Source organism: Rhinolophus ferrumequinum, chromosome 4 (genome assembly GCF_004115265.2).
Source record: "Rhinolophus ferrumequinum isolate MPI-CBG mRhiFer1 chromosome 4, mRhiFer1_v1.p, whole genome shotgun sequence".
NCBI lineage: Eukaryota > Metazoa > Chordata > Mammalia > Chiroptera > Rhinolophidae > Rhinolophus > Rhinolophus ferrumequinum.
Genome location: NC_046287.1, coordinates 76,582,513 through 76,595,503, shown reverse-complemented (window position 1 = coordinate 76,595,503; position 12,991 = coordinate 76,582,513). Strand labels below are relative to the sequence as shown.

The 12,991-nt window shown below is 35.2% G+C and overlaps 1 protein-coding gene across 4 annotated transcripts in view; it reads left to right on the top strand.

The window, feature by feature from the left end:
- The window catches only part of C4H4orf47 (chromosome 4 C4orf47 homolog), a 29,390-nt gene that overhangs the window by 516 nt on the left and 15,883 nt on the right, over nt 1–12,991 (top strand). For 2 of the 4 annotated variants that reach the window (XM_033104591.1, XM_033104589.1), the window contains exons 2-5: nt 1,599–1,776; nt 3,356–3,575; nt 5,847–5,984; nt 6,083–6,158. In XM_033104591.1, coding sequence (XP_032960482.1) covers nt 1,677–1,776; nt 3,356–3,575; nt 5,847–5,984; nt 6,083–6,158 — 534 coding nt within the window. In that variant the 5' untranslated portion in view covers nt 1,599–1,676. Of the gene's footprint in view, nt 1–4; nt 174–1,594; nt 1,777–3,355; nt 3,576–5,846; nt 5,985–6,082; nt 6,159–12,991 lie in introns of those variants that run through there. The other 2 variants (XM_033104592.1, XM_033104590.1) reach the window with 2 other exon arrangements.

The window sequence follows — 12,991 nt, the reverse complement described above, 5'->3', positions numbered from 1 at the left end:
ACCTACTCCGAGCCTCTGTTTCCCTGATGGGAAATCTTTTCGCTCACATCACACCTCAGCCAGAAGTTTTCTGCCTCTCGCGCGCACCATCCACGGCACTTGATCCATACCTTTCGAAGGGAACTTGCCATATTCCACTTACACTTAATTATTATGTTCTTGTCTACTAGAGTGTAAGCTCTCTGGGGGCAGCATCTATGTATTTTAAAATCTCAGTTTTCATACCTCCTACCAGCGAGCCTTACCCAGAAGAGGGACTTGCAAAGTCTCTGCTAAATAAATGAATGAATGATTTTGTAAATTGTGCTCAAGAAGAGTTAAGTAATGAAAACATTCAAGGCAAGAACGTATTGCATTGCTTCACTCCTTGCCTCTCTCTGTGGCTCGCGTTGTTGCATGCCAGGCGCTGCGTAGACACTTGGAGTACCGTGTGGTAAGAGCCAAACTCATACCGCAGTTCCTGCTTTTGTGGCGCCACAAGTTTAGTGTGGGGCAAACAGCTCTTAATTAAAACATCCCTACTTGGCGGATGTAAGATGAGAAACCCATTAGATAACCATGGTGGGACGGCTTCGAAAGAGAAGTAACATGCGGTTCTGATGGACGGAATTAAAGACGTGATGAATGAGCTAAAGACGAAGGCTCAGTGGTAATTGGGGGAGGGGGGGACGAAAGTGTTAGTGCCGTGGTCCTGCGGCTGGAGAGAGCCTGACCTGAGAACTTAAAAAGGACAAATGGAACCCTGGTGCCAAGGAAGCGGGCGGGGAGGGGAGGGACATGGCGACAGATTCAAGACATAAACCCGATGATTCATCTATTCACTAATGTACTCACTCCCAGGGCCTAGATCTAGTTGCTATTTGAAAAATGTGATGAAATGTAGGGAAGTATTCTCAGCACTTTGGTTCTCCTTCTTAGAACATGTCCAATTAAAAAAAGATCTAAACAGTTGCTTGTTTAATGGAATGTGATATTTCAAAAGAAAACTCACAGTTACTGTCTACCCTTTAACAAATAACTTTGAATTCATTGTGGATTTTTGTTTGTTTTGTTGTTCTTTTTAATCTTGCTTAGCCAATTGCCCTCTCCTGCCATTAAACTTGAAAAAATCTCAAGAACTATAGGGTGATACTTATACGTGTGGTGTATTCTGAAAAGCTAAGTTATAGTTTTCAATATGAGGGCCAAAATGGTATGTTTAAATCGTGGGATCTAAACTGAAAATGGCTGCCTTATGTAATTATTATTTTTAAATCTAACTTGAACTCAAAAGAAGGATGTTGTTTACACAGTATTTATACCATACTATACAGTGATAATTTTGTCATTTACTACAGATGAATTGCAATGCAACAATGCTGTCATGCATATTTCATAATTTGTGGATATTTCACCTGGAGAGTCGAGGAGAGGGTTCATGTTGATAATTTGGAATCCCATTATTCTTCCTCAGCCCCACAAAGTCAATTCTTTCCCCACATAGTTTGGGACTGTTTTTTTATAGTGAATGTTAACTTTCAGACTGAAAGTAATTTGGACAAATTTAATAATCACCATTTTCCTAAACTTTCCCTCTTGAATTTTTCAATGTAAGATAGGATTTAGCTCCAAAAGAAGTAGCCCTAAGGAAGCTTTTGAAGTTACCAATATAGATAATACCACCACAAGAAGCAACCATGCCTGCAGAAGGAGGGAAAACTGATATGGAGAGAATCGGCCTCTTCAGTGAGATGGGATATATCACTATTGGTGATAAATATGTGTCACAATTTAATCGTAAGTATATTTGGTTTTCTTTACAGCCTGATATTGGACGTTTTCTATATGAAAATTTGGATTTAATATTTAAGTTAAATTATATTTTTAGTGGTTCAAATTTTAAGCATTAGTTCTAAAGTGGAATAAACTTGTGAAATTTCAATAGAGTTAAGAGAGAATTTAATTTTATAAGAGCAGGAAGCTCATTTTATTGCATTACCCTACTTTCATATACTCTCCTTATAGGTAATTTTATTTCTTTCCAAGGGTTCATGGCAGTTTTCTCCCAGAATATTTGTTTTTGCCTTTTTTCCCTTAGATGGGACACTCTACTATACAAACAGCATTTATATTTGCATCCAAAAATGCCATCCATGATCCCTTCTTAAAAAATGAAATGCTAAATGAATAGCTGAGGGAGTGTTAGAAGAGCCATAAATAATGATCTAAACTAAAGTAAATAAACATTTTAAATGTCTCATTTACATTTTTGGCTATTCAATGACTTCTATGCAGCAGTAAGAAAGAATATACTGATATGAAACATCTCCAAGATATGTTATTAAATTTAAAAAATCAAGGTGCACAATAGTGTATATAGTATTCTAAACATTAAAAATAGAGAAGAATATGTATGACGATATTTATTGGAACATGTGCAAACATTCTCTGGAAAACAAAATTAATATCATGATCAAAACTAATATCATGAAAACAAAATTAATATCATGATTAATATCATGGGAGAGGAACTGAGTGGCCAAATGCGGGAGGAAGATTTATTGTAAAAATATTTATACTGTTGAATTTGGAACCATGTGAATACATTTTTCAAAAATTTAAGTTAAAAAAAAGCAGTGATTCAAATTCACATTTACATAACCAGTTGATTTAAGGGTTGTTCGCACTTCAAAAAAATTTTCACATTACCAAAGGACTTCCCAAATTCAGCTTACCTAGATCTAAATTATAAAAGAATTTCTAAATATTCATACAAACAGCCTTTTAAAATTACAGGGCTGCTAGTATATCATTGTGTAAATATACTACAATTTATTTATGTTCTGTTGATAGACATTTGAGCTGTTTCTTGTTTTTGATAATGATGAATGAAGTTGCATTCTTGTTTATATCTCTTAGTCGGTATATGCACTCATGTGTCTTGAGTATATACCCAGGAGGAGAATTACTTCAGTCTGAATATGGAACCTAATCTCTCTCTCCCTCCCTCCCACCCTCCTTCTCTTTCTCTCTTTCTCTCTCTCTCTCTCTCACTGACATCTCACATAAGCAGTGTTTCCCAGTATGTAAATGGGGAAGCATTAGATTCGATAACCTTTAAGGTCAATTCCAGCTTTGAAATTCAGTGTCTATAACCAGGACCTTAATCTAATTATTAAAATGTTTTAACGAAAACCTCTTAGGTTTTATTGTCAACATAGCCTTTAACACAGAGCTTTCAGTGAACATATTGAAACTCTTTTAGGTCTCAAAACTCATTGGCCCAAATTACATCTTGAAAACTTCTAAGTTATTTTTCATATTCTTTAATTACTGATGAGCTCAAAATTATGATATTCCTAATTTATTTTTAAAGGACCCTTTAATGAACCTGCAAGCAAAAATAAACAGATGCTACCTGGAGGATCCAAAGAAATGTCAAATCTCCAAGCAGGTTATTTTGATCCCCATTTTGTAAGGATTTTTGAAGGTGAAGGCTATGTAAGTCTGAATCAAGTGAGGAGACGGCATATGATGGAAGAAACCAAAAAAAATCTAGGCAAAGCCTTCCTCCCTAGTAATGGAAATAAAAAGCTGTAAGTGTTTTGGGGGAAAGTCCTAAATACATCTCCTGCACCTTTCTCTCTAGCCGAAATTGTTTGTTTTTCCATAGGACTTATGTATGACTCATTTTTTAAAGTATGATTCTTAGGTGATTTTGTCTTAGGTGAGGGCATAATTATGTTGGATGATTTAGGTTGACAGGTAAATTTGATTAAATTGATTTTTTTATATCACATTAAATTTTGGATTATCTATATCACTGTTCTCTAGTAGTTTATATAATAAAGGCCAACTAAATCATGAAAATAAATTTGATCAAAAGCCTGGCAATAGCCAGGTTAGGGAAAAAATTGCCCTGGGTCATCATCTCTGTACTCTTGACTTTTTTCTGCATAAAAAACAAAAGTTTACAAAGTATTAATAAAAAAAGTGAAATTAAAAGAAGCCTTTTTCATAAAGAAGATAATTTATTAAAGATACATTATTTAAAATTTATTGTGAAGATAATGCATAGGGTTTAACAGTATTTTAGTTGTGATAGCTGTCAATGTGAAGATTCATTTTTTTCTTAACTTTTAATCATTAAACAAATAAAAACATATAGCTTATATTATATCATATTTTATAACTAAGCTTTATAATATGATGTCAACTTACACTGAATAACGTCACTCTCAATTTAGAATTTATGATGGATGAGGACTGGTTGAAGGCTAATTTTGTGCTTATTTGTGGCATTTGCGGGAGTTTAGTAAACCTTCAATCCTCTCAAAATTATTAAGGTTTTATTAAGAGTGGGGAATCTCTTTTCTGTTATTATAGTTGAGTCTTTTCTGACCTTTTTACATTTTGGATAGCTTTCAGTTATTTATTTTTCATATTATTACTTTTTCCAGGGGATTCTTCATTTTCTTCTTAGATACAATTTTTGGGTCACTACTTTATTTCTTTTACATGTAATGTGTGTATTTTTCCCTTTAACTTTTTCCTATTTTTCAGTGCTCTCGCCCCCTGAGCTACAATTTATTGTGGTAATAATTGGGAATTGCTGCTGTGATACATTAGATTATAATATGCTTTTATTCATTTGTCAGCCAAGAAATATTGTTTTGTAGTTAAACTATTGTTTTCCTTTCTTTTTAAAGCTCACAAATATGTGAAAAACATTTGTAATTTAGGGATATACAGAAAGTGTTTCCAAAAAGAGTGATTGGTGGTGTACATAAGAAGCCTTTATACTGGTCCTTATTCAACACCAAATTATGGAACCATAGGCATTTAATAAATTTTAAATGTATTGATATTTAATGCTTGCATTGAATCAGATGCTACTTAGATTATTCCTGTGCATAATTGTTCTTTGCGATGTCTTTGCTTTATTTCTTTATTACATTTTAGAGTTTTATTACATATATTTGTAAATAGTAATTAATGAAAATGAATGTCTTCTCCCAATGGAACCTTTAGTTGTAGGCCAAAGATAATAAGTAATCAATATTGATATCTTTCTAGTTTTTGAAATTTTTAATTTAAATGTATAAACAGTGTCAAGTCTTGATAATAATAAGGTTTCATTTGTCTTGGAGACCATTTTCTGATTATTAAAGCTTGTTAGCTTCATTGATAACTTGCAAATCAGAGACTATGACTGTTACTAACATTAGTTATCCTTTTTATTGTGAAAATTTTATAGAAAATATTTGTGAAAATTAAGTGCTAGATGGTTTCATTAAATGTGTTATGTGGGCTCAGAGATTTAAAATTAAAATTGAAGAAACAATATTTGGTTAATTTTTTTCTATAATCAAGTAATAAATATAAACCAAAAAGAAGAAAATCAGCAAAATTCTATGAGACTCAGTTGGCCTTTAGCAGTGGAAACAATACTTATGAATATATGTTTGAAAGTGTAGTTTCTAGTTAGAAACTGGTCAGAAGTAATTAGCCATTTATTAGTTAACTTGCCATAAAGTACCAAGAAGCTCATCTAAAAACACAAAGGGTCTATTTATTATTATAGTTAACTGAATTAATGGAAATTGACTTACTAGAGATTATGAAATTTTATTTAAACATTTATAAGCATAAAAATTAAAAACATCTGTCTGAAAAATGGGGAAAATTGGACTTAAAACTAACACAAATTGCTTTTTTTTCTTGCCAAAGTTATACAGGTCAATTCCATTGCATATATTTTGCTCCTTATTCAATCATTTTTTATATTGTAGTAAAATATATATAATGCAAAATTGGCCATTTTAACCAGTTCTGTTTTTTTGTATTTTTTTTTAACTGTATTTAAGATGTGGATTAGGAAGCTACTATGGAACAATAGGTGGACCAGTCCCATTCTTCAGTGTGCAGTCAAAACCCAGAGAAAAATATGAGGCACCTGGAAAGAATTTATACACAAACCCAGGAAAGAAAGGAACTGGATATGGGTAAGATGTATTTAATACTGTCATTTATTTTGAACTTAAAAAAATTAAATTAAAAAGCTTGGGTTCTGAAGTCACTATTATTTATTTTCCTTCCTTAGCTATGCAAATGTTACCATAGGTAAACAGTTTTCACACTCAGCTGATTTCTACGATGCAGCAAAACTAAATTATAAGGTAAAATAATCCATTTTAACTTTTTTCAGTCTTTCTCATTTAGTTGATTTAGAGAATTCGCTTGTAATATAATTATGGTTTGTTTTCTTTTATGTATTTGTATTACTGGGGCAATGGCAGACTGATGTTTATAAATTATGATAGTTTTACATTTTTGACATTAGATTTCCACATTGGTAGAGATCTTCTCAGCTCTTCTCAGGATGAGCTTTTATCTGCTGCTATAGTTTACCACATGTATCTTACATCTCTCTAAACTAGCTGTGAAACTTCTGTTAACTTGGCCTGATCAACTCCATTCTATTTTGAGTAGAAGAGTCATATTTTAAACCTTAGCCATGTTCCCTCCACACTTTAATATCTTGTGCCTAAAAAAGTCGTAGTAGTACTTTGGGGCTGATCAAGCCATTATGAGTGAATGCAATGGAAGAGTGATGGAGAAAAGTAAAAAAGTAGAGGTAGAGAGTGGATGAATACCTGTACAGAAGAGAAAGGATAGGAGAAAAGTACTCACTTCATTAAATGGCAGAAATAAAAACTGAAATGTAGTGGCATGTTCCTCTTACACTCATTTTATACAATATTTGACGTATAATGCAACATTCACTTATGTGGAGAATGCCTACATGTGAATAAATAGGAACCCTTATACATTTTGGAACAATGTCAACATAATTTAACATTGTCAGCATAAATTAAAGCTAGTAGTAATGACAGGTCAAGTTTGTTTGGACATTGAGCAACAGAAATTAAATGACAACAATTTAATTAATGTTTTTTGTATTTTTTGTTTTTTTAGGCATACAATCTTCAATAATTTTCTTGTTGTGACTTTAAATGGCATTGGGGCAGTGAGATAGGATAGTGGGCAATTTGGCAAATGGACGTTTCCAAACCCAGGAAAAGGGCATTCAATTGGGCAGAAACCTTGGTCATTTGAAATTAAGCTTCTCTATTTCTACGTATTATTCAATTTATATAATATTACATATAAACTACTTTTCATCTGTAGAGATGATAATAGTAAGTAATGTACGTATAAATACATATAAGCATTTTTATCAATAACTCAGTAGCCTTTCATCCTAAACTTTATGGGTATAAGATAATTTTTCTCCTTACATTGAAGTTCTTTTGTTCTTATTTTCAGAATTTATTATTCATAAGTGAGAAATTTGATATCCCTGGATTTCAAAATTAAGTGTGAGAATAATTTTAAAAGGTATCCTTGCCTTTTCTTTTTGAATTTTAAAGAGATTACTTCACTGTATTTTTTAAAAAGATTTTAATCAAAATATAGCTAAACATACATTATATTATTTTCAGGTATACACAATAGTTATTCAACATTCATACAACTAAAGAAGTGATCACCATGATAAGTCCAGCAACCATCTGACACTGTACCACCCTATTGCAATATTATTGACTATATTGCTTATGCTGTACATTACATCCCTATGACTTATTTGTTTTATACCTGGAAACTTAAACCTTTTATTCCTCTTCATCTGCCTGCACCCCTTTTATAAATTCTTCAATTACAGTTGACATTCAATATTATTTTATATTAATTTCGGGTGTACAGCATAGTAGTTAGACACATATAATTTAAGAAGTGATCCCACTGACTAGTCTGGTACCCACTTAGCACTATATATAGTTATTACCATATTATTGACTATATTCCCTATGCTTTATTTTACATCCACATGATTATTTTGTAACTACAAATTTATACTTCTTAATCCCTTTACTTTTTAACCTTTCCCTCCAACCCCCTTCCATCACCCCAACAAATCTAGTACTCATCAGATACCACATATAGTTATTACAATATTATTGACTATATTCCTTGTGCTATACCCTGCATCCCCATGACTACTGTGTAACAACGAATTTGTACTTCTTAATTCCTTCCCCTTTTCCACTCACCCTCAACTCCCCTCCCATCTGGCAACCATCAATATGTTCTCTATATCTATTCGTTTCTGTTTTGTTTATTTATTTTATTCTTTAAATTCCACATATAAGTGAAATCACATTGCATCTGTCTTTGTCTGACACTCCACTCAGCACAGTACCCTCCAGGTCCATCCATGCCACCGCAGATGGCAAGAACCCATTCCCTTCCCTGGCCGAGCAATATTCCATTGTATATATGTACCACCTCTTCTTTATCCATTCTTACATTGATGGACACCCAGGCTGCCTCCACATCTTGCTGCAATGAACATATGGATGCACAGATCCCCTCGAAGTAGCATTTTGGGTTTCTTTGGATAAATACCCGGAAGTGGGATTACTGGGTCCTTCTTTGTTCTTTGTTATAGCTTTTGTTTTAAAGTCTATTTTGTCTGGTATAAGTATTGCTACCCCAGTTTTCTTTTTGTTTCCATTTTCATAAAATAACTTTTTCCATCCCTTTACTCTCTGTCTATGTGTGTCTTTCAATCAGAAGTGACTGTTTTGTAGGCAGCATATGTAAGGTTTTTTTTCCTTATCCATTCAGCCCTCCTGTGTCTTTTGATTGGAGCATTTAATCCATTTACATTGAAAATAATTGTTGATAGATATGTAGCTAACTATTGCCATTTTACTACGTATTCATAATTTTGATCTTTTTTTTTTTCCCATCTTAAAGAAGTCCGTCTAACATTCCTTGTAATACTGGTTAGCTTTTTCTTGTCTGGGAAGCTCTTTATCTGTCCTTCGATTCTAAATGATAGCCTTGCTGGGTAGAGTAATCTTGTTTGTTAGGTCCTTGCTTTTCATCACATTGAATATTTTGTGCCAATCCCTTCTGGCTTGCAAAGTTCCTGTTGAGAAATCAACAATCTATGGAAACTCCCTTATAAGTTACTAGTGCCTTTCTCTTGCTGCTTTTCAGGTTTTCTCTTTGTCTTTAATCTTTGCCATTCCAATTATGATGTGTCTTGGTTCATCTTGTTTGGGACTCTGCACTTCCTGGACTTGTATGTCTATTTCCTTTGCCAGGTTAGGAAAGTTTTCAGTCATTATTTCTTCAAATAGGTTCTCAATCCCTTTCTTTCTCTCTTCTCCTTCTGTTACCCCTATGATGCGAATGTTGTTACGTTTAATGTTGTCACAGAGGTCTCTTAAACTATCCTCATTTTTGTGGAATTTTCTTTCTTTTTTTTTAATTCCAAATTGCTGATTTGATCCTCTGTTTCATCTAGTCTGCTGGTGATTCCCTCTAATGTATTCTTCATTTCAGTTATTGTATTCTTTATTTCTGACTGGTTCTTTTTTTTATGTTTTCTATCTCCATTTTTATGTTCCCTATCTCTTTGTTGAAGTTCTCCCTGAGAGCATTGAGCATGCTTATAACCAGTGTTTTGAACTCCATCTCTGGTAGGTTGCTTGCCTCCACTTTGTTTAGATTTTTTTTTTCTGGAGTTTTCTCCTGTTCTTTCATTTGGGATGTATTTCTTTAGTTCCTCATTTTGGCTGCCTCTCTGTGTTTATTTCTATGTGTTTGGTAGGTCTTCTATATCTACCAGTCTTGGCTGGGTGGCCTTATTTCATAGGTGCCCTGTGGGGTCCTGGCACAGTCTCCCTGGTCACCTGTGCTAGGTGCTCCAAGAGTGTCCCTTGTGTAGATTGTGTGTGCCCTCCTGATATAGTTGAGGCTTGATTGATATTGGCACATTAGTGGGTGGGATTAACTCTTAGGCTGACTGGCTGTGGGGTTTGGCCACATCCACAGCTTACAGGCTGCTATGTGGGGGGCTTACCCCACTTAGTGGGATTCACCCCAGCAGGCTCTCATGCCTGCTGAGACTGCCCTTTGTATGTGCTGCTTGTATGGCTAATTGGACAGTGCTCTACTGTGGTCTGAGCCAGCCTCCAAGTATGTTGGTTCTGGAGCCTCTTGGGAGGGGATTATGTGCAGACCCAGGTCACCAACTGCCTGTGACTGGAGAGGCACTACCTGGTAGAAGCTACCAAGCAACCCATGATTGTTTGCTGCCTGTGCTAAATTTAGCGGCATGTGGGAAAGGCCACACTGAGAGCTAAGGACAGCTGCCACTAGTAGGGGTCCTGGGGTAGCTCTGCAAAAAGCCAGGACACCCCGAGGCCTGTTGCCACCTGCCAGTTCCAGTAAGGTTTAGCCACTGTTAAAGCCTCAGACAGTATGCAAGTTGGGTGAGGAAGGGACTCAGGGAGTCACCAGAGTGGGAGGAGTTGTGGTCACCAGGTTAATGTAGATTCTGGTTTAGTACCAGTGCTGAGGCTGGAGCTACTCAGCAAAAGTCTTAGGGCACACCGAGGCCGGTTGCCATCCCCCTGGGTCCTGTGGACTCTATTAGTTTTCCAAGAAAGAATGCAATTTGAGCAGGGATGGGTGCTCCCAAGAAAGTGCTTTAGTCTTTTGGGGGAGTTGGGTAGGGCGGGGTCCCAGTGAGTCAGCATGGCAGTGCAGCAGAGCTCACCAGACCAATCAGATTCAGGTTTGGCCTTTGGGGGAGGGCTTAACACAGAAAAGATGACGGCCACCTGCCGGCTGCACTGGGAAAATGGCGACTGACCTCCAACCCTATCTTTAAAGCCATATAGCTCAGTCTGCCCCCGCTATGACTCCCACACCCCCTCAAGTTACCGTCCCTTCGCTGGAGCCCAAGGTTAGTGCCTGGGAGTGAGAGAGTCTGTGTGCGGGCTGTTTAGGAAGATGTCTGGGTTTCCTGCAGCCTTCTGTGTCACCTGGATGTTCAAAATCCCCACTGTTTTTCACAGATGTTGTGGGGGCTCCTCTTCCTGGCACCAGTACTCCAGTCTGGGGAGAGCCTGTTGTGGGATACCTTGCTGCTGTGGGAGGCACCTCTGTGGCCGAGATATCTCTCCTAATTCCCGACTGCCATATGATGGTTTGGGGGCTGTTTCTCATATCCGTCCCTCCTACCAGTCTTGACATGGCTTTTTCTTTATATCCTTAGTTATAAAAGTTCTGTTCAGCTAGACTTAAGATGGTTCTCCAGATTGATTGTTCTATAATTTAGCTGTAAGTTTAATGTATTCGTGGAAGGAAGCAGGCACAGTGTTTCTCTACTTCGCCATCTTGAATCTCCACCCCCACTGTATTGAACGTTAAGCATTATAACCTTTGCTTTTATATTTGGGCATATTGAATCATACGCATAATATATCATTTATAATACTTCATATATGATATATTATGAAATATATTGTGCATATATGTACATATACAAGCATATAAATATACATAGACATGTTTGTATTAGCGTGTCCTTATAGGGTTGAGTGTATATAAACACTTCAATCACTTTATTTATTTTTTGCTTTTTTTCTTTTGTTTTTTGTTTTATTTAGATGTGATTGATACATAAAATCATATTAGTTTCAGGTATAAAACATAATTGTTCGATTTTGTATATGAGGATTACCACGATAAGTTGAGTTAGCTTCCATCACCACATAGAGCTATAATTTTATTTTTCCTTGTGATGAAAACTTTTAAGATCTACTCTCTTAAAGGAGATTTCTTTCTTTTAAAAGACTTTTTACTAAAATATAACTAACATACAATATTGTATTAGTTTCAGGTATACACCATAGTTATTCAACATTTATATACCTAAGAAAGTGATCACCCTTAGTCCAGCAACCATCTGAGACTGTGCCATGCTATCACAATATTATTGACTATATTCCATATGCTATACATTACACCCCCATGACTTGTTTGTTTTATACCTGGAAATTTGAACCTCTTATTTTCCTTCACCTTCCCCCTCCCTTTTTAAATTTTCAATTACATTTGACATTCAATCTTATTTTATATTAATTTCAGGTGTACAGCATAATGGTTAGCCATGTATATAATTTGAGAAGTGATCTCCCTGACAAATCTAGTGGTGACCTGCCGCTATACATAGTTATTATGATATTATTGATTATAGGAATAGTGACTATATATTCCTATAGTCAATAATATTGCTATGCTATACCCTATATCCCCATGACTACTGTGTAACAACCAATTTGTTCTTCTTAATCCTTTTCCCTTTTTCACTAACCCCCAAACCTTCTTGCCACCTGGCAGCCACCAAAATATTCTCTGTATCATGAGTTTGTTTCTGTTTCATTTGTTTATTTTGTTCTTTAGATTCCATTCATAAGTGAAATCATATGACATTTGTCTTTGTCTGACTTACTCGACTCAACACAGTACCCTGTAGGTCCATCCATGTTGTTGTAGATTGCAAGGTTTTATTCTTTTGTTATGGCTGAGTAATATTCCATTGTGTATAGGTACCACCTCTTTATCCATTCAGGGACACCCAGGTTACCTCCATATCTTGGCTTTTATAAATAATGCTGCAATGAACATATGGATGCATATGTGTTTTCGAATTAATGTTTTGAGTTTCTTTGGGTAAATACCCAGATGGGATCCTTTTTTATCACTTGTTATAGCCTTTGTTGTAAAGTCTATTTTGTCTGGTATAAGTATTGCTACTCCAGATTTTTTTTTTCCGTTTTCATTTTTGTGAAATATCTTTTTCCATCCCTTTACTTTCAGTCTGTGTGTGTCTTTTGATATGAAGTGAGTACCTTGTAGGTAGCATATTACGGGTCTTGTTTTCTTATCCATTGAGCTAAGCTATGTCTTTTGATTGGAGCATTTAATCCATTTATATTTAAAGTGTTGATAGATATGTAGTTACTGCCATTTTATTATTCGTAGTTTTGATTTTTTTTTCAGCTTAAAGCTATCCTTCTAACATTCTTTGTATTACTGGATTGGTTTTGATGACCTCCTTTAGCTTTTTCTTGTCTGGGAAGCTCTT